Source organism: Callorhinus ursinus, unplaced genomic scaffold (assembly GCF_003265705.2).
Source record: "Callorhinus ursinus isolate GAN/ISIS: 27379988/994484 unplaced genomic scaffold, GSC_fseal_2.0 scaffold16, whole genome shotgun sequence".
Classification (NCBI taxonomy): Eukaryota; Metazoa; Chordata; class Mammalia; order Carnivora; family Otariidae; genus Callorhinus; species Callorhinus ursinus.
Window position 1 is genome coordinate 1,703,170 of NW_027397078.1, and position 24,620 is coordinate 1,727,789.

Here is a 24,620-nt window from a genome sequence, read left to right on the forward strand (position 1 = left end):
CGCGCGCAATGGTAGAAAAGGGACCAGACGGAGAGCGGCTTCCCGACTCATTCATTTAAGGCAACATTCATCTTCCGTATTGTAAAAGTGTACAAGTTAAGGGCAGGGGCTTTAGCAGAAAGCGGCTACGGTTGCGTCTCAGCTTTTAAGCTCAAGTCTTTAGCTCAACTAGCTGAAGGTGCAACCGTGGGCAGGTTACATAACTTCCCTGTGTCGAAGTTTCCTCATCTGTAAAATAGAATTATGAATATAACTGCTTCCTTGGATTGAAACAATTCATGTAAAGCATTGTTACTATGTGCCTGACACATAATACAGTAGGAAAGCGCTATGTAAATTGTAGTCACTAGTATTCATGCAGTCCATAAATGCTTTCTTTTAATGTTATACATATGTGTACGCTCCAAAGAATACACAGTAAACATTCATGTAACCACCATTCATTAAAAAGACCACCCCGTTTCCACTGCTCAGTAGTGCCATGTTTGTCATAAATAAATCATGTGTACATATATGTGGGGCTCAGTTTCTGAACTCTATTCTGTTCTTAATTACTGTAGCTTTATAACACGCCTTGATATCTGATCTGGAATGGTCCTCCCATCTTGTTCTTTTTCAAAGGATTTTGGCTCTTCTAGATCCTTTGTATATCGATTTACATTTTAGAATCAGTTTGTCAAATTCCATGGAAAAATCTTTCGGGATTTCGCTTGGGACTGCATTGAATCTCTAAATGACTTTGGAAAGAATTGACATTTTCACAACATTGACTATTTCTATTAGTAAATTTAATATATCTCTCCATTTCCTTAGGTCCCCTTTAATCACTTGACAATATTTGAAAATTTTTTCCATGGAAATCTTACACATAAGTATATTATGTTAGGTCTATTTTTATGTACTTCAAAGTTCAGATACTGTTGGGAAATGATATCATTTTTCTTATTTTAATTTCTGACTGGTGCTGGTATATATTTTACAAATTTTTTAAAGATTTTATTTATTTTTGACAGAGAGAGAGAGAGTATACAAGCAGGGGAAGCAGCAGGCAGAGGGAGAGGGAGAAGCAGGCTCCTTGCTGAGCAAGGAGCCCGATCCCCGGACCCTGGGATCATGACCCGACGAGAAGGCAGACGCTTAACCATCTGAGTCACCCAGGCGCCCCTATAAAAATCAGTGCCTTTTCTGTTGCCAGGCTCTAGCCCATAAATGTCCCATCTTTGCCCCTACTCACCCTCCCATCCAACCCTGCTATGGCCCCGCCCTGTGACCTTAATCTCTCTAAAGCTGGGGGAAAAGAGGGGGGCTGTGTGCAGATGGCTCTTCAACCTCGAAAGGAGGATGTCGGCATCTGAAGGCGGGAAAGGTGAGAGCAGCCTTCCACCCCTGCAGACCCTTGGAGCAAGCCTAGGCTCTGCTCTACCCTCTGCCCCTCTGCCCCATCTACTGCCCAACAGGACCCCACCCCCAGAGAGCCACCAGGGGACCAGAACCACATCAGCTTGTTTCCACCCCAGCCAGCACGAAACATAGCCCTACTGCCACCTAAATCCTGACGCTCGGCCTGACTCAGACCCTGCCCCCATGGCCTCCCAGCCCCATCCACAGCTTTAGTTCCCAACTGAATCCCAACCCTAATCCTGGCCCCAACCTCCATCCTAGTGCCCACCCCAAGTCCAATTCCAAAGGCAACCCCAAGCTCAATCCTAACACGAACCTTACCAAACCAGAAAGCGAACCCCTGTTAGAGTCGAAACTCCAACGTAGTTACAGCCCACTCCAACGTAGATACAGCCCTTAGTATGAGCTCTAAGTTCATCTAACTTCAACCCCAACATCTAGATATCAATACTGTTAATGAGTGGTCTCTGACTCTCCAAAAAGAGCGCAGATCAATTTTTAAGGACTAAAGAGAGAGAGAGAGAGAGGGAGAGAGAGAATGAACACATTTGATCGTGGCAGTAAGTCATGAAGGCTTGGAGTCAGAGATTGCATATGTTTGAATCCCAGTTCAGGCACTTCGTCAAATCACCTCCCTTTTTGCATCAACTTCCTCACCTGCAAAATGGGAATAATACTCTGTCCCAGACATTGTTCTGAATGCTGAACTCACTTAATCCTCACGACGACTCTATAACATAGGTACTCTTTTCTTTCCATTACACAGATAAGGAAACTGAAGCTCAGGGAGGGTGCATAATTTTCCCAAGGCTGAACACAGCTACCAAGTGGTCGAGTCAGGATTTCAACTTCAGGTTCCAGGGTAGCAGGGACTGTGGGTCGGCAGTGCTTGGTGTCCTGAGTGGGTGAGGAGCCTAGACACCTCCCCTCATACTGCCCATCCGACACTGGGGATCTTAACCAAGCCAACCTACTGCCCTTCAGAGGCTAGAACAAGGCCACAGGAATTGGGAATGGTTTTAGCTGGAAACCCCAATGCCAAATTCAAATCCCATCCAAACTTAACTTTAACCCTAACCTTGATCCTAATTCTAATCCCAACTCAAACGCCCCACTCCTACCTGTATTTAAATCCAATCCAAAATCCACCATTCGAATTTAACCCTAAATTTGCCTCCAGCTATAAACTTAATCCTACCTCATGCCAATTTAAACTCCCTACCAAGTCTAACAGCAAAGCCTACTTTACTTGGAAATGTAATCTCGCCCTCCCTTCTCTACAAATTCTCTCTACCCCCAATCAATTACAACACCAACTCTTACCCCCCAGCTCTTAACTCAGGCACGCCCCCAGCTCTCCCTAATTTTACATGCTCTTCTCTCCTTCCCCCAGACACAGGGATGGGATCAGGAAGGAGGCAACCATGATTGCCCCAATACCCCCCCTCCCTCCCTCCTTGACTCGGTTTCTCCACACAGACACCAACCCAGAGCCCAGCCCAGCCAATGGGGCAGGCCCCGGTCCTGAATGGGGGCTGTGCCCTGGGCCTCCAACATCGGGGGGCGAAGAAACCAGCGGGGCGGCGGGCCTGGAGACCCCTAAGCGAAGGACTCAGCACAGTAAGCACAAGACGGTGGCAGTGGCCAGTGCTCAGCGGTCACCCCGGGCGCTCTTCTGCCTCACCCTGGCCAACCCCTTGCGGCGGTCCTGCATCAGCATTGTGGAGTGGAAGCATCCTGGAAGACCAGGGGCAGGGCTCAGGGGTGAGGGTCACCAAGGTATCAAGAGTCAAGGATTAGGTTAGGGCTAGAATGGAGGAAGGCTGAGGTCACTAGGGATCAAGAGTCAAGAACGGGATTAGAGGGTGAGTTGAAAGAGGTGGAGGCACTGGGAGGAGGAGGAGTGTCAAGAGTCAAGGACTAAATCAAAGCAAGAGTTGGGATGGCTAAGATTTCTAGGGGGTTCAAAGTCAAAGCCTTGGTCAGGGCAGGGGTTGGGAATGTCAGGGCTGGTCGCCTTGGGTCAAGCGTCAGCATTGGATGGGGAGGGCCCCAAGGGAGTGTGGGGAGGCTGAGACCTACCCGCCTGGGTCCTTGACTGTCCACCTGAGGCCCTTCGACATCCTCATCCTGCTGACCATCTTTGCCAACTGTGTAGCCCTGGGGGTCTACATCCCCTTCCCAGAAGATGACTCCAACACTGCCAACCACAACCTGGTGAGGCTCGCACAGCCCCTCCCCACCCCAAGCCGGATACAGCCCCAGTAGAACCACACCACAACCCTTCAAGCCCCTCCATCCCCGCTCCTCGCTGACTCAGATGACCCTCTCCTATCCAGCCAACCTTAGATCCCGGACTATGCTTCCCTTCCCCGGCCCCCCCCAAGCCCCCCCCAAATAACCCCCCACTCTCCCGCCCCGCCCCCGGCTCTGCCCTCAGGAGCAAGTGGAGTACGTATTCCTTGTGATTTTCACTGTGGAGACTGTGCTCAAGATTGTGGCCTATGGGCTAGTGCTCCATCCCAGCGCCTACATCCGGAATGGCTGGAACCTACTCGACTTCATCATCGTTGTGGTCGGGTGCGCGTCTGCAGGGGACACCCCCACCTTAGTTCAACTTCCTACCCAAGGCCCGCTGAATTCGGGCCTCAGGGAAATATCCGCTTCCGACTGCCCCCATTTGGCAGCCAGAATCAGGAATATTAACATATTTTAAACTTATTCGCACTTCCAGTTACGGGGACCTGTGCTTTTCTGAGAAGGGAGGGGTGGAGGGAGGTCCCAAGGCCCGACCTCGGCCTCCTCATCCCGTGCTACCCCATCAGGCTGTTCAGCGTGCTTCTGGAGCAGGGCCCTGGTCGGCCGGGGGACACCCCGCACACCGGGGGGAAGCCGGGGGGCTTCGATGTGAAGGCGTTGAGGGCGTTTCGGGTGCTGCGGCCACTGAGGCTGGTGTCTGGGGTCCCAAGTGAGTGGCACGCCGCCGCCGGAGGTTGGAGGTGGGGGAGGGGCGACGGAGGGGGGGTTAGGCCGACCTAGCTAGTCCCTCTGTCCCCACAGGCCTGCACATAGTGCTCAATTCCATCATGAAGGCCCTGGTGCCGCTGCTGCACATCGCACTGCTCGTGCTCTTCGTCATCATCATCTATGCCATCATCGGACTCGAGCTGTTCCTTGGACGCATGCACAAGACATGTTACTTCCTGGGATCTGGTCAGCCATTCCACCCCTCCCGGGACGGGACACCCCCCTCCACTGGTTCCTAGGCCCCCCACCCTGTTCTCAGAAAAACCCACTCAAATCCACAGGACTCCACCCCGAGGCTCAGGCTCCACCCCCCCAAGATAACAAGCCTCCACCCCTTTATTCAAGACTCCGCCCTCAAACCCGGGCTACAGCCGCCCTTTTGCTAATAGCTCCGCCCCATCACAAGACTCCACCCACAGGCCAAGACCCTACCGGGCGCTGGACTCCATCCTCCAGAACTGGTCCCAAGTACTCAGGCCCTTTATCCAGACTCCCGCCCAAGCCTTGCGCCCGCCCTCTTTTCAAGAGACCCTTCCCAATTCACAAGACTCCTCCCCCAGGCTCACGGCTCACGGTTATTTACAAGATTCCACCGCAAGTTTTACAGTTCCACCCCCCAGATACCTGTAGTTAGGACTCAGAATCCTGATCTAGCAGAGTTAGGAGCTTACAGTTGCCCTCGATTGAGAAGAATCTCGAACCCTGAGTTGAACTTCTCAGGTGGGCGGGGCTCCAGGGTAGCAGGCACTGTGGGTCGGCAGGCTTCAGAACCCAAAGCTCCAGTCTTCCCACAGACGTGGAAGCGGAGGAGGACCCGTCGCCCTGCGCGTCTTCGGGATCCGGGCGTGTGTGCACCCTGAACCAGACCGAGTGCCGCGGGCGCTGGGCAGGGCCCAACGGGGGCATCACCAACTTCGACAACTTCTTCTTCGCCATGCTGACGGTCTTCCAGTGCGTCACCATGGAAGGGTGGACCGATGTGCTCTACTGGGTGAGGTGGACGACGGGCACACAGTGCGAGACTGCACCTGCCTTTCCTCCCTAAGCTCAGGCGAGAGCATCTGTGTATCCTGAGAGATGCATGTCCTCTCTCTCCCCAGATGCAGGATGCCATGGGGTATGAGCTGCCCTGGGTGTATTTCGTGAGTCTCGTCATCTTTGGGTCCTTCTTCGTCCTCAACCTTGTGCTTGGTGTCCTGAGTGGGTGAGGAGCCTAGACACCTCCCCCCATACTGCCCCTCAGCCCCTGTCCCATTTGTTTTCTTCCTAGCAAACTCCTAGGCATCCTTTCAGAACCCATCTGAAATACCCCTTCATTCGGTCAGTCAACGTCGAGCATCTACTGTGTGCAAGACACCATTCTAGGAATGGAATAAAAGACAAAAATCCCTGTCTTCCTGGATGTTACATTCTGGTGGGGAGAGACAGATAATAGCAACATACACAGCAGATTGTGTTTATGCACACCCACACACCCCACCCCACCCCCCACACATATGTGTAGGGGGTTGTTGAAATTTTTTCTTATTTCAAGTAGGCCCCACGCCCAATGTGGGGCTTGAACTCACAACCCTGAGCTTAAGGGTCCCATGCTCTACCGACTGAGCCGGCCAGGCGCCTCACATATGTAGTGTTTTATACGGAATATGTGCTATGGAAAGAAAGGAAGCCTAAGGATAGGAAGGGGCAAATCTTGCAATTACAGATAGGGACAGTCAGGACAGACCTCCTTGAGGTGTCATCTGAGTAGAAATGTGAAAGAGATGAGGGAATGGGCCGTGTGGATATCTGAGGAAAGGGGGCTCCAAGCAAAGGGAACCGCCAGTGCGAAGCTAGAATGTGCTTGACATATTCCAAGAACAGCAAGGAGGCCAGTGGGGCTGGAGTGGTGAAGGCAAGGGAGCCAGGGTGCTTCCCCCACCTAGCTCTCCAACTTCTTCCCTCAGGGAGTTCTCCAAGGAGAGGGAGAAGGCCAAAGCACGAGGGGATTTCCAGAAGCTGCGGGAGAAGCAGCAGTTGGAGGAGGACCTGCGAGGCTACCTGGACTGGATCACTCAGGCAGAGGAGCTGGACATCGAAGACCCCTCAGCTGACGGCAACTTCGGTTCTATGGCCGAAGAGGGCCGGGCCGGCCCCCGTAGGCACCCCCAGTCAGGCCCATTCCCTGCCCCACATATGCCTCACATGTGGGCTACCCTCCTGAGACCCCACCCTAACTGGCAACAACTCTGGGCCCAGCCCCCAGTTCCAGCCTAGGACACAGAACACCCTTCCCGGACTGTACCCAGAGCAAAGACTCCAAATAACAGCCCCACCCACGCACCCACGGCCCTAACCCGGCCTCGGGCCACACTCCGCAACTGTCCTTCCCGTCCCGCAGGGCCCCAACTGGCAGAGCTGACCACTAGGAGACATGGGCGTCTGCGCTGGTTCAGCCACTCCACCCGCTCCACCAGCAGCCATGGTGGGGGTCCATCCAGATTGGGGAGCGGGCTGGGATGGGTAGAAGGAGGAGCAAGCCAAGGGGGGAACCCTGGGGTCTTCGTGTGCTGACCTCTATTCCCACCCTGCCCGCAGCCAGCCTCCCAGCCAGTGACACGGGTTCGATGACAGAGACCCCAGGCGATGAGGAAGAAGAGGAGGGGGCTCTGGCCAGTTGTACACGCTGCCTGTGAGGGCCCCCAGCCCTTGGCCCCCTGGCCGGCCCAGAACCCAGTCCAGACCCCAACCCCCATCCTTACTTTACCCTCTAACCTTGGCCCCAGCCCCTGACCTCCAACCCCAGCCACTGACTGCCCTTTAGTCCCTTATGACGCCCACCTTCCATCCTCCTCTTTTCCAGAAACAAGATCATGAAAACCAGGGTCTGGTGAGTTGGGAAAGTTACGAGACTCTTGGGCCCCCAGCTTTGTGTGAGCCCCACCTCCAAGTCCCCCGTGACCACCAGGCCACCCCACCCGAGCCCCCCAGGCCTGGCTTAGGTAGCTGATTTCAGCCAGGGGGCTTGCCTTTCCCCCAGCCGCCGCCTCCGCCGAGCCAACCGGGGCCTCCGGGCGCGCTGCCGGCGGGCTGTGAAGTCCACCGCCTGCTACTGGGCCGTGCTGCTGCTCGTCTTCCTCAACACGCTGACCATCGCCTCAGAGCACCACGGGCAGCCCGTGTGGCTCACCCAGATCCAGGGTGCGCCCCCCCCCCCGCCGCCAGACTGCCAGCCCTCTTCCCCAGCCCCCAATTCCCTCCACCCTAGAAACCCAAATCCAGGATCTCTGGGGTTCCTCAGACCCCCAGACGATGCCTTCCTGCCCTAATCAACGCAGAAACCTTAGTCTGTCCCACCCCACCTTGTAGCTTACACTTCTGGAGCACTTGCTGTGTGCATCAGGCTCTGTTCTCAGCACTTTGAATGTACTAACCCAATTTCTCTTCACTGAAACCTTATGTGAAGCAAGTACTAAGGCACACAGTACTGAGCACCAAGCTACCGAAGAATTAAATGATTAATCCCAGGACTTGGCTAGTGAGTGGCAAACCCAGGCAGGTGGCTCCAGAGTCCAGAATCTTAACTCCACACTGTCTGGACAGGTTAACCCCTCTGTGTCTCAGTTTCCCCATCTACAAAATGGGGCTAGTAATCGTATCCACTTCATGGGGTGGTTGGAAGGATTAAGTGAGTTAAAGTGAAAAGTGCTTCGAACATGGCGTGGTCCACATAAAGCTAACATTTTAGAAGTGTTAGCTCTTACTGTTATTCATTTTAATCTCAACCCCAACCTGAATACTGAACACATTTCTGACCCCCAAGCCTCAAACCAGCCTCAATCCCAACTAAACCCCAGACTCTTAACACTACCTTTGAAGTGGAGTTTTCCTGGACTCATAGAGGCTGACCGAGGCCCCCACCCTGATTCTGCCCCTCACCCCAGTTCCAAGCCCTCCAAAACCTCACCCACTCTGACCTACAAACTCACCCCAATCCCTAACCCTCGCCCTACCACCAGCCTGTGTCTGGCCCGATACCAGCTACCCCAGATCACCCCATGGCCCCTACTGCCTTACACGTCACCGAGGAAACTGGCCAATCCAGTCACCTCTGCCCCTCTCCCCATAGAGTATGCCAACAAGGTGTTGCTCTGTCTTTTTACGGTGGAGATGCTTCTCAAGTTGTACGGTCTGGGCCCCTCTGCCTATGTTTCTTCCTTCTTCAACCGCTTTGACTGCTTCGTGGTCTGTGGAGGCATCCTGGAGACCACCCTGGTGGAGGTGGGCGCCATGCAGCCCCTGGGCATCTCAGTGCTCCGATGTGTGCGCCTCCTCAGGATCTTTAAAGTCACTAGGTGCGTGGGGCAGGGGAGGATTGGGGCCCCAAGCAGAGCCCTAACAGCCCCCTCCCCAGCTCCAGTGACTATCTGCCTCACCATTCATTTAGCAAATATCCACTGAGTGCCTACCTCGTGCCAGGCACTCTTCCAGGCCCTAGAGAAACACCAGGAATCAAAGCAGACACAAGTTCCCGCCTCATGGAGATTATTTTGAGAGAGAGAGAGAGAGAGAGAGAGAGAGAGCATGAGTGGGGGGAGAGGGGCAGAGGGAGAGGAAAAGAGAGAAAATCTTAAGCGAGCTCCACGCCTGGCTCAGAGCCTGACGAGGGGCTCGATCTCACAACCCTGAGATCATGACCTGAGCAGAAATCAAGAGTCGGATGCTTAACCGACTGAGCCACCCAGGCTCCCCTCACCTCGTGGAGATTAAAGTCCATTGGGGAGGGTGTCTACTTCATTTCCATCCCCTTCCTCAACCTCAACTCCAGCTCAAACATTATTCCCAGCCCCATCTCTGAACTCACCTCCATACTCATCCGCAACCATTACACCATCTCCAACCCCAACCTCTAGCCACTCATCATATGCAAGCTCATCTACAGCCTCAACACCCAATCCCAAGGCCAACCCCAACTCCAATCTCATCCCTAACTCGAAGCCAATCCCCATCACTAACCACAACCCCAATTCTCTAACTCCTAACCAGTAGCCTATCTCCAGCTGCAACCCCAGACCCAGATCCAGTCTCATCCTTCTCCCCTCTTCTATCCCAACCCTCAACCACAGCCTTATCCCCAACTCAGTCATCTGAAACCCCAAATAGTCTCTTAACCCCTAACCCCAATCCCAGTCCCAACCTGAAACCCAATTCTAGCTTCATCAACTTCCATAAAATCTCTCATTACACCCTCAATGCCCACCCTAACCCCAAACTTAACCTTCCCCTCACGTCTTATCTTCACCTCAACCCAACTCCAAAGCTCATTTTGACCCGGCCCACCCCCAGCGCATTGCAAGCTGGAGTCCTGCCCTGGCTTCTGACTCACCACTAGACATGTCAACCCCGCCTCTTCCATCTCTGCTGCAGGCACTGGGCATCTCTGAGCAATTTGGTGGCATCACTGCTCAATTCAATGAAATCCATTGCATCGTTGCTGCTTCTCCTCTTCCTCTTCATCATCATCTTCTCCCTGCTTGGCATGCAGCTGTTTGGGGGCAAGTTCAACTTTGACCAGACCCACACCAAGCGAAGCACCTTTGATACCTTCCCCCAGGCCCTCCTCACTGTCTTTCAGGTGGGGTCTGGAGACCATGGGATTAGGTGGGTCGGGTGGGGAGGGGGGAACCATAGTGTGGGAGGGCCCAAAGAGCTTCACAGTGAACTCCCACCCCCAGATCCTGACAGGTGAGGACTGGAACGCGGTCATGTATGATGGTATCATGGCCTATGGTGGCCCCTTCTTCCCAGGAATGCTGGTGTGTGTCTATTTTATCATCCTCTTCATCTGCGGCAACTGTATCCTTGGAGCCTTGAGGGGCTGGGTGATGGTAGAACGGGGGGTAGCTAAGGGGATGTGGGCAGTCCACAGGCAGGCTGCTTCTCCATCCTTTGCAGCCTGAGCTCACCCCAGACATCCTTCTGAACGTGTTTCTCGCCATTGCTGTGGATAACCTGGCCAGCGGAGATAAAGGGACTGCCAAGGACAAGGGCAGGTGATGTCTGGCTCCGCCCCCAAGACAGTCTCTCCCTGGGATCCCTACCTGGGTCCCCACACATACATCCCACACCACCAGAGATGCCTCGGTCACCCTGGCAATCCATATCCCCAGATCCAACCTGTCGGTCCTTATTCATTCAACATGCATTCATTGATCACCTACTTTGTGTCAGGCCATGTTCTAGACACTGAGGAGATGACAGGGGTCAAGGTATACAGAGTCGTCGCCTTCACGAAGATGACATTCTATTTGGGGAAGGCAAACAAAATACAAACAAATGAATATATAACATAATTAAATATATGTTAATGATATATAATGAAAAAAAGAAAATGGAAAAAAAGAATAGAGAGAAATGGAAGTTGCTGTTTTGGTTAGGGTAGTCAAGGAAGGCCTTTACACAGAGGTGACAGTTGAACAGACACCCAAATGAAGTGAGAGAGTGAGCCATGAAAATATCTGGGGGAAGAGTGCTTCAGACAAGAGGACAGCAAGTGCAAAGGTCCTGAGGTGCACATTCAGCACATTCAATAAAACACCAAGGAGACCAGTGAGTCTGGAGTGGGGTGAGCAAGGAGGAGAGTGGTATGAGGTGAGCTCAAATGGGGCAATAGGGAGACACCATTGGGGACATTCTGGGCCATGGTGAGGACTTTGGTTTTTGCTCTGAGTGAGTGGGAGCCATGGGAGAGGTGTGAGCAGAGGAAGAATGTGCCAGACTTAAGATTTAACAGGATCCCTTTGGCCACTGTGAGAAGAACAGACTGTGGGAATGAGGGCAGAAGCAGGGAGGTTCTATGGGACCTCAGACAGGTCTGTTCTGATTGCATTGACCACCCCCCCTCAGCCTCGCCTATCTGCCGTAATCCTTAGCAATCACTCCCCTTTTCTCTCACAGGGAGAAGAGCACTGAGGGAGCTCTCACACAGGAAAATGGAGTGTTGGTGAGTTAGAAGCCTGGGCACTGTCTACACCTCCCATTACCACCAATACCTGTCCGTGTGTGTGTGTGTCTTTAACTCCCATCCTGTGCCTGTGCATCCTTCCATTACTCTGTTCCTTCCGTGCCTCCCCTGGGTCCATCTTATAGTGTCTCCCCCAACATCAGTGACCCCCATCTTTCTGTCCCCAGGTGCCTGGTGGGGAGAATGAGGAAGAGGAGGGCAGAAAGAATGAAGGAGCAGGCAAGTGGGCAGGGCCAGGTGGAGGAAGTGTGGGACCTTAGAGACAGCACCCAGACAGCTCTTGACCCCTGAGATCTTCCTTTCTGAGGAGAAGCCTTTTCCGAAATCATCTTGAAAGTAATGGGCTTGATCACAAAGGATGAATACCTACCATTTACGTTCACATGGATGAAACTGGAGGGTATTATTGTAAGTGAAATAAGTCAGTCAGAGAAAGACAGTTATCATATGGTGAAACAAAAGCAATAGCACAGAGGATCATAGGGGAAGGGAGGGAAAACTGAATGGGAAGAAATCCGAGAGGGAGACAAACCATGACAGACTCTCGACTCTGGGAAACAAACTGAGGGCGGTGGAAGAGGAGCTGGGTGGGGGGATGGGGTAGCCGAGTGATGGGTATTAAGGAGGGCACATGATGTGATGAGCACTGGGTGTTCTACGCAACTAATGCATCATTGAGCACTACATCAAAAACTAACGATGCACTATATGTTGGCTAACGGAATTTAAATAAATAAATAAAAGTAATGGGCTTGGTGTGGCCAGCAACATTTGGGACGCTGAGATTAAAGAAGAGAAACACTTCTGTTTTACTGCAGAACTTCTCAGAGCCTTTATTAAAAAATAGTGTGTATTGGACTGCAAGGATGGTGATGTTCATTCAACAGACATTTCCTGAGCTTCTACTGTGTCCTGCGCACTGTTCTAAGTGCTGGAGACACAACAATGAACAAAACAGACTAAAATCCCTTCTCTGAGGAGCTGACATTCTAGCAGGGAGATAGGAAGAATTTGCCACGTGACAAGCACTATTCTAGGTGCTTTACATAGGTTTTCCAATTAATTGTCTGTTTTTTGGTCTTCTGGTGCCAGGCATGGAGGAAGAAGAGGAGGAGGAGGAAGAGGAGGAGGAGGAGGAAGAGGAGGAAGGAGGCGCAGGGCGTGTGGAACTCCTGCAGGAAGTTGTCCCCAAGGAGAAGGTGGTACCTATCCCTGAGGGTAGTGCCTTCTTCTGTCTCAGCCAAACCAACCCGTGAGTGCTGGGAGTGGGTGGGGGGCCGAGGCAGGAGGGGCTGGGGCAGGTGGAGGGCCAGGGAGCAGCCAAGCCTCTGGCGGGGCGCACGGCCTGATGCAAAAGAGGCTGAGCCGTCTCCCTTGGGCTCTCCCAATCAACTCTGTGGTTCTGGGTTCTGACCACAGCCCACTCCCCACTCCCCAGGCTGAGGAAGGCCTGCCACACCCTCATCCACCACCATATCTTCACCAACCTTATCCTCGTGTTCATCATCCTCAGCAGTGTGTCCCTGGCCGCTGAGGACCCCATCCGAGCCCACTCCTTCCGTAACCACGTGAGCCTTTGGCTGGGGGCTGGGGGAACACTCCCAGGGGTGTCCTAATGGGCACAAGGAGAGGGAGGGAAGGAGAGGGAGAGGGAGGGACAGCGAAACTTACAGAAAGGTATGCATGCGTGCGTGCATATACACACATACCCTTAGGATTCCTCTCAGCTATGACTCAGTGGCTTCCCCTATTTCTCACCCCCCAGATTCTGGGGTACTTTGATTATGCTTTCACCTCCATTTTCACCGTGGAGATTCTACTAAAGGTAATGAATAGGCCCCCAGTCATACCCCCAGTTGCCCCAAACCACCCTGCACCTGCCCCCACAGCCCACCTCTCCCTTTTTCCATACCCTCCTCCCCTCTCTAGCCTGATACCCCTCCCCTTCCCCCAGATGACAGTGTTTGGGGCCTTCCTGCACCGAGGCTCCTTCTGCCGTAGCTGGTTCAATCTGTTGGATCTGCTGGTGGTCAGCGTGTCCCTCATCTCCTTTGGCATCCAGTGAGTGACTCTCTCCACCCCCTGCCCATTCCATTCCTACCAGAGCAGAGGCCAAACCTGGGCCGGGGACTGAGGACTGACCCTTCCGCAGCTCCAGCGCCATTTCAGTGGTGAAGATTCTGAGGGTACTCCGAGTACTGAGGCCTCTCCGAGCCATCAACAGGGCCAAGGGACTCAAGGTAACCTGACCCCACCCAAACCCACAGGACCCATACCCTGCCCCACTCCTAGGGCCAGGATCTCCAATCAGACTGGCCTTTTGCACGGATGCATGACCACACAGCCTGGACCCAACATGTAACCACCCATCCCGGGCCACTGATCTCGTGGCCTGACCCATGTTCCTTACAAGTGACTATAAATTCCTTACCCATGGCCACATTTCTCTGACCCAAGTTCCTGAAATGCAGCCACATATCCCTTCCCGGTAAATATTATTCCACATGGCCCTGACCCATATCACTGCCCCTTGACCACATGGTCCTGACCACATATCCCTGATCCATAACCAGATGTCCCCAGCCCGAGTGCCTGAGCGCCATCTACACCCAGAATCCCTACCCCCTGGCTGCTGTGGCCTGCAGTCTCGTTAACCATATTTGTGGGTGCCTGCAGCACGTGGTGCAGTGTGTGTTCGTGGCTATCCGGACCATTGGGAATATCATGATTGTGACCACGCTCCTGCAATTCATGTTTGCCTGCATTGGTGTGCAGCTTTTCAAGGTGAGAGGAAACACTGGAGGGAGGCCCGGGCACGGGTCAAGGTGGGGAGTAAGGGGTGAACCTGCCTGACAAATATCTTCCCTACAGGGGAAATTCTACAGATGCACTGATGAAGCCAAACACACCCCCCAAGAATGCAAGTGAGTGCCCCAAACCCTGCCCTTCATGGAGCTCGGAACCCCTCCCAAAGGCCAAATAGGCCCCTAGATCTCACCAAGTCCCCTGCAACCCTTAGAGCTTCCTCCCAAGAACTGCAGAGACTCCCTCAGTTTTTATCAAGGACGCCCAAACCCCCTGAATTCCCCAAGGCCCCACAATACACCCCCAGAACTTTCCCAAGAGCTGCAGAGGCCCTCAGATCTCACCAAGCCCTAAGAGACCCTCCCAGACCTCCCCAAACCCCTCTCCACATTCTCCAGAGTTACCTACATTCTACTCTGGACCCCCCAGAGATCCCCAAACACTCCCCCCACCCATGGCCACTGCCACGAAGTCCCAGGCTTCCTTTTTGAAATTCCTGTAGAAGGTAGTGTTTAAAAGCATGGGCTTTGAAGTCAGGCATTCCTGGTTCAAATTCATCTCGTGAGACTTGGGTACATTTCTCAACCTTGCTGAGTCCCATTTTCCTTAACTGAAAAATGGGGATGAAAAGAGTGCCGATCTCACAAGGTTGCTGCGAGGAGTAAATGAGTTACTACTTGGAGTGTGTATTACAATGGAAAGTTTCTACATGTAAAGCTAAGCACAGTGCCTGGCATATACTTTGGGCTGATAAATGTTGATTATTAGTATTACTTTTTCCTGGGAGGTGACGATGATGATAATGGTGGTGATAGCTAACATATATGGTACCAACTATGTGCCAGACACTATTCTCATTGAGTGACTTAATCCTGTAACAAGCCAGGAAATATGTTCTGTTAGTATCCTTATTTCATAGATGGGGAAAACTGAAGCTCAGAGAGGTTAAATGCCCAAGGTCACCTAGTCAGTAAATGGGGGGGGCAGGATTTGAACCCGGCTATCCAGCCTCACCACTATGGCCTGCTGCCTCCATGCTGGAGACCCCAGTCCTCTTTCCCCAACTTCCCACCCCTGCTCACCCACCCAGCCTGTCTGCAACATCCACAGGGGTTCCTTCCTTGTCTACCCTGATGGAGATGTATCACGGCCCCTGGTCCGGGAGCGGCTCTGGGTCAACAGTGATTTCAACTTTGACAATGTCCTCTCAGCCATGATGGCCTTGTTCACTGTCTCCACCTTCGAAGGCTGGCCTGCGTAAGGAGCAGGGCCCCAGGGATGGGCAGGGGACAGGGCAGGAGTCTCTAGGCTGGGATGGATGGGAAGGTGCCTTGGGATGTGATAAAGGTCTCTTGAGACTGGATAGGGTTTTTTGAGGACTGGTAAGCATATCAGAGGACGGGGTGGGGGTCCTCCAGAAGTTGCTGGGGGTGTTTTGGGGACTGGGTAGGGGGTGTCTCTAGGAAGGCTAGAGGTCTCTGAGGAAGTCTAAAAAGGACTGGGTAGGATTTAGGGGGGGGACCAGGTAGAGGTCTGGAGGGGGGCACTGGAGGAGGTCTCAGAGGAGATGGAGCTGGAGATTCAGGGGTTTTCAGAGAGCTGTACAAGTCTTTGGGGTTCTAGTCGAAGATCTTTGGGAAGATGGAGCAAGGAAAGCAAAGAATTCAAGTTGATGGGACATGACTTAGAGATCTCGGGGGGCTTGTGGGTGAGTTCTGGGGAGCTGCATGGGGATCTCCAGGCGCCTGAGGAAGGGAATTTAGGGGTCCATGGGAACTTAAGGGATTTGGGGGTCTTGGAGGACCGGGGTGGGGATTCTCTAGAGGGTTGTATGAGTATCTCTGGGTCTCCAGAGGGCTGATACAGGAGATTTAAGGGTCTTTGAGGTTAGGTGGGGTCGCTTGGGGTATGCATGGAGGTCCCAGGTGGTTAGGTCAGGGGATTTGGGGCCTTTGGGGTGCCAAGCAGGAGATTCTAGAGTGTCTGTTATAAGGTGTCTGGGGACAGGTCTCAGGGGGCTTGGCTATCTCCTCACCTACTCCCACTGGTTCCCCAGTCTACTATACAAGGCCATCGATGCAAACGCAGAGGACAAGGGCCCCATCTATAATTACCACGTGGAGATTTCAGTGTTCTTTATTGTCTACATCATCATCATTGCATTCTTCATGATGAACATCTTTGTGGGCTTTGTCATCATCACCTTCCGTGCCCAGGGCGAGCAGGAGTACCAAAACTGTGAGCTGGACAAGAACCAGGTGACCTCTGGCCCCTCACCTTATGACCTCCAACCCCTCCCCACCACCCCCTTGCCTTGGGATCCCACTGCTCACTCATGCCCTGCACCCATATGCAGCGCCAGTGTGTGGAGTACGCCCTCAAGGCCCAGCCACTCCGCCGCTACATCCCCAAGAACCCACATCAGTATCGTGTGTGGGCCACTGTGAACTCTGCTGCCTTCGAGTACCTCATGTTCCTGCTCATCCTGCTCAACACGGTTGCTCTAGCCATGCAGGTCTGAGCTCCCCACCCTGACCCCTGCCAGACACCTTACCCTATTCTGTCCACACAATCCTTTGGGAACCATTAGGAGTGCTTTAGGCTGCAAGTAACAAAACCCCCAACTGACAGAGACTTAAGCTATAAAAATATTTGCCACATTTCTTCAAATCTAAGGCCAATAATTGGAAGTTGCATCCTGACTTAAGAGATATAAGAATGTGGGGAAAATGGCAGGTGACCATTGTAAGTTGCCATTGATTGTGAAATGCACCCCAATTTCAGAGATTCCAAATGTGAAAAGATGTGCATATTGGAGTCAACAAAATATGGTAGCTACCTCACATAACAAGAAGTGTAGAGGTAGGCTGTTTGATCATTGTTCATCAGGTATCCAGGCTCTTTCTCCTCCACCATTCTTAACAAGCTGGCTTTCATTCTCATGATTGTTGCTTCATGGTCACAAGATGACTGCCACAGCTCCAGGCATCAAAACCACATTCAAGGCAGGAAAAAGGAGGGAAGGTTGCACCAGGGAGCTCTCCTCATTTAAGCCTTTTACTGGAGAGCAAAAATAGTTTTCACAGAAGCTGACTTCTGTTTCTGTCTCACTAGTCAGAAGTAGCTGCAAGGAAAGCTAGGAAATCGAGAGCTGGACTTTCCAATATCCATATTGGGATACAGACAGTGTGAGGGTTTTGGCCAACGCACAGTGCTACCACGTCTCCAGACTCACCTCAGTCCAAGCCAGAAAATATTTGGTTGTGGGTGGAGAGGTCTCTGACTCAGGCTCTGTCCTCACACCTGGCTTTCTCTCCCAGCACTATGAACAGACTGCTCCCTTTAACTACGCCATGGACATCCTCAACATGGTCTTCACTGGCCTCTTCACCGTTGAGATGGTGCTCAAAATCATCGCCTTCAAACCTAAGGTGCCCCCCTTGCCCTAGCCTCACCTGCACTGGGTGAATTCCTTGGGGGTGGAGCTCATTGCCGAGCTCTCGGGGGGCAGCCACCAAGGGCTCATGAGACCAGGGAGTGAGAGGGATCCAGATGCAGGCCCATCATGTGGTCCAAGTTGGGCCCTGCCTCTACGATATCCCCTACCACTGGCCCCCTATGCTAGCTTGCTAGCTCTAAGAAGACAAGGCTCTACTTTTTTACTGCCTACAGCATTACTTTACGGATGCCTGGAACACATTTGATGCTCTTATTGTGGTGGGCAGTGTAGTGGACATTGCCGTCACTGAAGTCAACGTAAGGACTGGCCTCTCCACAAGCCCAACCTTCCCCCACCTCAACCCCAGGGCTTTCTTTCATATGAGTAGGCGCCTCTCACTTACCTCCACCCTATTCCTGAAGACTCAGTGATCCTCACTCTAGCTCCATATCTCCCGAGTCCCTGTCGGGTTTAGCCAAAGTCCCCCTCCACCAGCTCCCTTATTCCATTTGCAACCTATCCTCTGGCTCTGCCATCTCCTAAAACAACTCTCCTGTTATTTCTGTTATTTCCTTCATTGCTTCTATATCCCCTCCATTGGCTCCATCATCTCCACCAACTCCTGCTTTGGCTCCATCGTCTCTTCTGACTACTTCATTGGCTCCATTTCCTCCAACGACTCCACTGTCTCCAACACTGGGTCTTTCACGGCTCTGTCATCACCACTGACTCCACCATTGGCTCCATCATCTCCTCCACTGGGTACTACATGGCTCTATCACCTCCATTGACAATGGTGCTGGTTCCACGTCTCCATCACTGGCTTCTCCATTGGGTCCTCCACCGGTTCTCTAATCTCCATCATCTCCATGAAACCACTGACTCCATCATTTCCTCCATTGGCTCCACTGGTTCTCTGCCATCATTTCATGTACTCTCTCATTTCTCTTCCGCCCTCATTGCCAACTTTTCCCACAACCATCTTGATCCACTACCATATAACCTTCTCCATCATCCCTTGAATAATGACTCTACCATCATCCCCCATATCTGCTACATCATTTCTCCCTTTGTTCCTGCTCCCTTCGGGCCTGTGATCTCATCCTCTCCTCTGTCACCTCTGTCTTGGCCATATCTCCCTTCAGAACGGTGGTCACCTTGGCGAGGTAGCCCCCACCTCACAACAGGGACTCTATGCTTCTTTCCACACCCACCCTCCCTTCCTTTCTTCCTGAGAGTCCTTAGAAAGGTTACCTGACCATCCTGGGGCCTGAGTTCTGAGGGATTTGGGGACTGGGAGGGCCAAGGCATGAGACAGGGAGGTGGCTGGGGCAAATGTAGACTGATCATACCTACCACACTCCCAACCTCAGAGCTCTGAGGACAGTTCCCGCATCTCCATCACTTTCTTTCGCCTCTTCCGAGTCATGCGGCTAGTCAAGCTTCTCAGTAAAGGTGAAGGAATCCGCACATTGCTCTGGACATTCATCAAGTCTTTCCAGGTAACCCCCACCCATCCCTTTGACCACCCCTCACCCCCATCTCACACCTCTCAGTCTGTCCCTTTACCACCCCAAGAACTACATCTCCCAGTGTTCCATACCCATCTGCAATTTACCGTTTCTGGTTTTCTCTATTTTTCTAGGCTCCCAGTTCCCAACATGCCTTGGCCTCACTGACCTTATTCTATTGTATTTAATACCGCGTCCACATTTGGGAGACACTGGTAGTCACAGGCACTTTGGGGATGGGCCACATCTCTCTGCAGGCTCAGGCTTGAGGGAGCAGTGTATTCTGGGACTTACAGTTCTCTGCCTGGACCTGAATATCTATCCTCCTCTCCACCCCCATAGGCCTTGCCCTATGTGGCTCTTCTCATCGCAATGATATTCTTCATTTACGCAGTCATTGGGATGCAGGCAAGTGGGGACCCTAGGGAGCATCTCTCAGGCACTCCTCTGCTGAGGGGTGTTGGGTAGGAATTCACCTACAGTGGGGGTGGTGGGTTGAAAGACAAGCTGGATGACACTGAGTCAGTCCGCACGTCTGTGAAATGGGATCAGCAGTGCCTGCAGGTCAGGGTTTTGAGGATCTTTGGAGTATTAGAAGTTGTGAAATGGGTGACAACCTGTGGGGGCATGGGTTTGCCCCTCTGACACATGCCCTGTGCACCCACAGATGTTTGGCAAGGTGGCTCTTCAGGATGGCACACAGATCAACCGAAACAACAACTTCCAGACCTTTCCACAGGCTGTGCTGCTTTTGTTCAGGTGACATCTACGCTCCCTCCACTGTCATCTTGGTCCCCAGCATGCCCTTGGGTGCCCACACACCCTGTCTGGGCCCCAGAATGCCTGAGCTGTAGAAATAACAGGGCAGCATGGGGCTTTTTATTTTGCCTGAGACCTTTTATGGCTCTGATCTGAAGGATCTTGTGTAATAATCTAGCCTCAGCCATCCTTTTTCTAGCTGTCAGGTATATCCTCTTCTTAAGCCTCAGTGCCCTATCAGTAACATGGGGACTGAAATGGGGATACCCGATGAACATGACTGTCATCATCATGGCCACACCAGCTTTTAAAATATTGAAATGCTGTATGGAATCGATCGGTGCCAGATGTAACCCCTGGCAAGAAGTGGATCATCTTCTCACCCTTCCAGCTCCCCACAATGCCACTTGCCATGACTTCACAGCCTCCCCTCCAGGATGGCCCCCTTGTGTGACCCCCAGGTGTGCCACCGGTGAGGCATGGCAGGAGATAATGCTCGCCAGCCTTCCCGGGAATCGGTGTGACCCTGAGTCTGACGTCAGCCCTGGCGAGGAGTTTACCTGTGGTAGCAATTTTGCCATCGCCTATTTCATCAGCTTCTTCATGCTCTGTGCCTTCCTGGTGAGGATGGTTTCCCCACAACCACCACCACTGCCATGGGGGCTGGCCCTGAGGGGTCTGGGGACAAGGTGGGGAGCCCAGGTCTTCAGAGCGGGTGAAAGGGCTGGTCTGATAAGATCAACCCAGGGACTCGTGACCCCGTAACCATAAGTTTACCTCAGTGTCCCACCAACCCCCCACGCCTGGCTCTGCCCTTCACCTAACCCCCACTGTTCACTGGCCCACAGATCATAAATCTCTTTGTGGCTGTCATCATGGATAACTTTGATTATCTAACCAGAGATTGGTCCATCCTGGGCCCTCATCACCTTGATGAATTCAAGAGGATCTGGTCTGAATATGACCCTGGAGCCAAGTATAGCCTATAACCACAGAACTGGGATTGCTCTGCCCCACCCAGTCCCCCAGCCCCAGAACCTCTGACCTGTACCTCCCATTACCCAGTCAATAGATGCCTCAAGGTTCCCACTGCCTCTGACCTCTGTCTTCCCCAACTGCCCTCGGATTCTTCCCTGGCAGGCTGTGGGTTGTGGGGCAGGGTGGGGGGAGCTAGAGATGAGCTGGTAGAGTCTTCAGAAAGGGATAGAGGTATCTCCAATCCAGCGGTGCCTCCCACCCACCCTCACCTGTCTCAGGGGCCGCATCAAGCACCTGGATGTGGTTGCCCTGCTGAGACGTATCCAGCCCCCCTTGGGATTTGGGAAGCTGTGCCCACACAGAGTGGCCTGCAAGGTCTGTGCCCCTGCCCACGCCCCACCTCTGAGAGGGCTGTCCACCACATGGCAGGGGTGGGCAGGGACCCTGTCTTGGGTGGGGAGGGTGTGTTTGGTTTTATCTTCAAAGGTTTCTGCCCCTGGGCATCCAATGTCTTCATCCCTGGCATTTGCTCAAAGTGGGTTCCATGTCCCTGGTGTGTATAGAGACTTGTGGCGATGAACATGCCCCTCAACTCAGATGGGACAGTGACATTCAATGCCACACTCTTTGCCCTGGTTCGGACATCCTTGAAGATCAAGACAGAAGGTGCATGGGAGGGATGGGGAAGGGGCAGGAGCAGGAGGGCCACTGGGGAGGATGCAGGGATCAATCTCATTGAGTGACGGGCCTGGCTCCTGGCTCTGAACCTCAAAATGAGTGACTTTGGCTTCTCCAGGCCTGTTTTACCACCTGTTCAATGGGGGTGGTGTGTTGACTGCGGTAGAAGCTTGTGAAGCCCCTTCCAACAGGGAAGGAGTGGCTGTGAAGGGCTCCTCCTATTGGCTCATGCCCCACATCCTCTCCTGATGCAGGGAACCTGGAACAAGCCAATCAGGAGCTGCGGATTGTCATCAAAAAGATCTGGAAGAGGATGAAGCAGAAGCTGTTAGATGAGGTCATCCCCCCTGCTGACGGTGAGCTAACTCCACCCCAATTCCTTGAGCCCGTCCAAATGTCAAATGATTGCTCACCATCACAAAACTAGTACTGGATGGAGTGGGGGCGGCGAAGGAGAGTCTATGCTGTGGGTAGGGGGAACAGAGGACCCCTATATGACCTTGCCTCTTCTCCCTTGCCCCCAGAGGAAGAGGTCACCGTGGGCAAATTCTACGCCACATTTCTGATCCAGGACTACTTCCGCAAATTCAGGCGGAGGAAAGAAAAGGGGCTTCTAGGGAGCGAGGCCCCCTCAAGTACCTCCTCTGCCCTTCAGGTCTTCAGAGAGGGGCCTGGGTGGGTGGGAGTATGTGGGAGCACTGCGGCTGAGGCTGACTGCCCTCTGGATCTCGTGGAACCCATGTCACAGACGAGGAAACAGAGGTCCCAGGACTCACAGAGGGTCAGGGGTGGCTGAGGGACCCTTTACCGCACCCCACACTCCTGCATGGGGAGCAGGCTCATGAACAGGGGAGTTTGGACCCTGAGCTGCCTTGCTTCCCTATTTTTCTACCCCCACAGGCTGGTCTGAGGAGCCTACAGGACTTGGGTCCTGAGATCAGGCAGGCCCTCACTTGTGACACAGATGAGGAGGAGGAGGAAGAGGGGCAGGAGGGAGAGGAGGAGGAAGATGAGAAGAACCCGGAAACGTACAAAGTGAGGGCAAGTTTTCACCCTCCTAAGGAACTGGATTGTAAAAAAGACTCCTTTAATTCCTTACGTGCCTTTGGGGAAGAGGCCCCCAGAGAAGCCCCCCTACAACAGGCAAACGTTTACTTGATATGATACCTACCATCCACTGTTGGAGGGTGAGACCCAGATTCAGCCCCTAGGGAGGTCACTGGAAATAAACTCCAAGTGACTTGTGTCACTGACCAAGTGACTTAGATGTAACATGAATGGCAACATTCAGCCCTGTGAATTCCACAGGCCCCAATGGGCTCCCAGCCCCCATCTCGCCGGAGCTCTGTGATTTCTGTGTCTCTGCCTGTTGGGGACAGACCTCCAGACTCACTCTCCCTTGGGCCCAGTGATGACGATGGGGGGGCTCCCAATTCCAGACAGCCCAGCGGACCCCAGGCTGGATCCCATGGCCACAGGTATGGTCAAGGGTCTGGTGGGATATTGTAAGGGAAGGCAGGGACTAGCCGCTACATGGGGGAAATTCAGGGGCAAGGGGGCCTTTGAATGGAAATTTGGGAAGGATGGAAGGGACCCAAGGCCTCAGATGGGAACAGAGGGTAAGAAGGGATTCATATGAGAAAGGCAATGCAAAGGTTTAATACAAAAAGCACATAACACGGAATTAAATGAGTTTCAGTTCAAATCCTGGCTCTGCCATTTGCTAGGTGACCTTGGGCTAGTCACTCAGTTTCCATGGTCCTCAATTTTGTCACCTGTAAAAGGGGAATGATAACAGCACTTACCTCATGGGGATAATGAAAGAAGGAAGTGAAGTCACACCTAGCGTTTACAGCCTCCTCCTTGCCTCCCCCCAATATAGCCCCAGTTCCTGTGTTGACGGTGTCTCTTCAACAGGCCAACTTTGATTTTTTTGAAATGCTGAGTCCTTCCCATGAGAAACATCTATTAAAAGAAACCCCATGTTCATTTTAAAATGATGACAGTTTGGGGCACCTGGGTGGCTCAGTCAGTTAAGCATCCGACTCTTGATTTCAGTTCAGATCATGATCTCAGGGTCATGAGATGCAGCCCTGAGTCGGGCTCTGCACTCAGCGCAGAGTCTGCTTGGGATTCTCTCTCTCCCTCTTCCCCTGCTTCTCCCCCAGTCTCTCTCTCAAATAAATAAATATATAAATAAATAAAATATTAAAAGATGATGACAGGTTAATTTTATATTATGTGAGTTTTCCCAGTTGAAAAAAAAAAAACTAAACTCAAAGCCCAGTGTTTCTGTAGGGGATGGGGCATGGAACAAGAAGGAACCAGGAGCCCAGGGCGACATACTAGGGGGACCTGTGGGGGGATATCGTCTAACTTGCTTCACTTTCCCCAGGAGAAGCTCTGGGGGTTTCATTTTCACCATTCCAGAAGAAGGAAGTTCTCAGCCCAAGGGAACCGAAGAGCAGGAGAATCAGGATGAGGAAGAGGAAGTCCCCACCAAGGACTCTGGCCACGACACGTAGGATGACCCCATGAGCCACGTGCAGGAGGGCAGGACTAATGGGACCCCATCGCCCACGCCCAGGCCTGAGCTCACCCCCAGCCCTCTCTCCTGCACAGGCTCTCCTACCTAGACGAGCGGGCAGGGACTCCCCCGCGCCCCATCCTTTTGCCACCCCACAGACCCCAGAGATACCTGGATGGGCACAACGTACCACGCCGCCGTCTGCTGCCTCCCACGCCTGCAGGTAAGAGTGGGCATGGATCCTGGGGGCCCCCCAAGAGCAAACAGGGCAGAGGGCTGGGGTGCCATTGACATTCTTCTTTGCCCTCCCATGCCTCCCCCCACCCCCAGGTCGGAAGCCTTCCTTCACTATCCAGTGTCTGCGGCGCCAGGGCAGTTGTGAAGATTTACCCATCCCAGGCACCTACCATCGTGGGCGCAACTCAGGGCCCAGCAGGGCGCAGGTGAGGTGGGGAATGGGGTGCTGAGGTCTGGAGCGGTGGAGTTAGCCCA

The 24,620-nt window shown here is 53.0% G+C and overlaps 1 protein-coding gene and 1 long non-coding RNA gene across 4 annotated transcripts in view; one reads left to right on the top strand and one right to left on the bottom strand.

Moving 5' to 3' along the window:
* Positions 1-1,341: 1,341 nt before the first annotated feature.
* The window catches only part of CACNA1F (calcium voltage-gated channel subunit alpha1 F), a 24,863-nt gene continuing 1,584 nt past the window's right edge, over positions 1,342-24,620 (top strand). The window contains exons 1-46 of one of the 3 annotated variants that reach the window (XM_025857561.2): positions 1,342-1,403; positions 3,116-3,133; positions 3,513-3,618; positions 3,842-3,981; positions 4,227-4,369; positions 4,462-4,614; positions 5,223-5,419; positions 5,529-5,632; positions 6,375-6,565; positions 6,809-6,892; positions 7,006-7,099; positions 7,271-7,297; positions 7,448-7,608; positions 8,537-8,762; positions 9,835-10,042; positions 10,143-10,263; positions 10,379-10,460; positions 11,365-11,410; positions 11,599-11,650; positions 12,524-12,683; positions 12,870-12,999; positions 13,197-13,256; positions 13,386-13,492; positions 13,584-13,671; positions 14,108-14,215; positions 14,303-14,355; positions 15,347-15,493; positions 16,293-16,494; positions 16,593-16,751; positions 17,557-17,667; positions 17,909-17,992; positions 18,821-18,841; positions 19,049-19,177; positions 19,529-19,594; positions 19,854-19,945; positions 20,407-20,566; positions 20,794-20,921; positions 21,202-21,298; positions 21,487-21,589; positions 21,856-21,957; positions 22,126-22,256; positions 22,502-22,636; positions 22,910-23,079; positions 23,997-24,122; positions 24,224-24,351; positions 24,459-24,571. In XM_025857561.2, the coding sequence (XP_025713346.1) occupies positions 1,342-1,403; positions 3,116-3,133; positions 3,513-3,618; positions 3,842-3,981; positions 4,227-4,369; positions 4,462-4,614; positions 5,223-5,419; positions 5,529-5,632; positions 6,375-6,565; positions 6,809-6,892; positions 7,006-7,099; positions 7,271-7,297; positions 7,448-7,608; positions 8,537-8,762; positions 9,835-10,042; positions 10,143-10,263; positions 10,379-10,460; positions 11,365-11,410; positions 11,599-11,650; positions 12,524-12,683; positions 12,870-12,999; positions 13,197-13,256; positions 13,386-13,492; positions 13,584-13,671; positions 14,108-14,215; positions 14,303-14,355; positions 15,347-15,493; positions 16,293-16,494; positions 16,593-16,751; positions 17,557-17,667; positions 17,909-17,992; positions 18,821-18,841; positions 19,049-19,177; positions 19,529-19,594; positions 19,854-19,945; positions 20,407-20,566; positions 20,794-20,921; positions 21,202-21,298; positions 21,487-21,589; positions 21,856-21,957; positions 22,126-22,256; positions 22,502-22,636; positions 22,910-23,079; positions 23,997-24,122; positions 24,224-24,351; positions 24,459-24,571 (5,325 nt within the window). Of the gene's footprint in view, positions 1,404-2,880; positions 3,134-3,512; positions 3,619-3,841; positions 3,982-4,226; positions 4,370-4,461; positions 4,615-5,222; positions 5,420-5,528; positions 5,633-6,374; positions 6,566-6,808; positions 6,893-7,005; positions 7,100-7,270; positions 7,298-7,447; positions 7,609-8,536; positions 8,763-9,834; positions 10,043-10,142; positions 10,264-10,378; positions 10,461-11,364; positions 11,411-11,598; positions 11,651-12,523; positions 12,684-12,869; positions 13,000-13,196; positions 13,257-13,385; positions 13,493-13,583; positions 13,672-14,107; positions 14,216-14,302; positions 14,356-15,346; positions 15,494-16,292; positions 16,495-16,592; positions 16,752-17,556; positions 17,668-17,908; positions 17,993-18,820; positions 18,842-19,048; positions 19,178-19,528; positions 19,595-19,853; positions 19,946-20,406; positions 20,567-20,793; positions 20,922-21,201; positions 21,299-21,486; positions 21,590-21,855; positions 21,958-22,125; positions 22,257-22,501; positions 22,637-22,909; positions 23,080-23,996; positions 24,123-24,223; positions 24,352-24,458; positions 24,572-24,620 lie in introns of all 3 variants that reach the window. The other 2 variants (XM_025857559.2, XM_025857560.2) reach the window with 2 other exon arrangements.
* Positions 23,245-24,620, bottom strand: part of LOC141374264 (uncharacterized) — a 19,640-nt gene continuing 18,264 nt past the window's right edge. Inside the window, exon 4 of the long non-coding RNA XR_012381005.1 lies at positions 23,245-23,376. This is a non-coding gene — a long non-coding RNA (uncharacterized lncRNA). The remainder of the gene's footprint in view (positions 23,377-24,620) is intronic.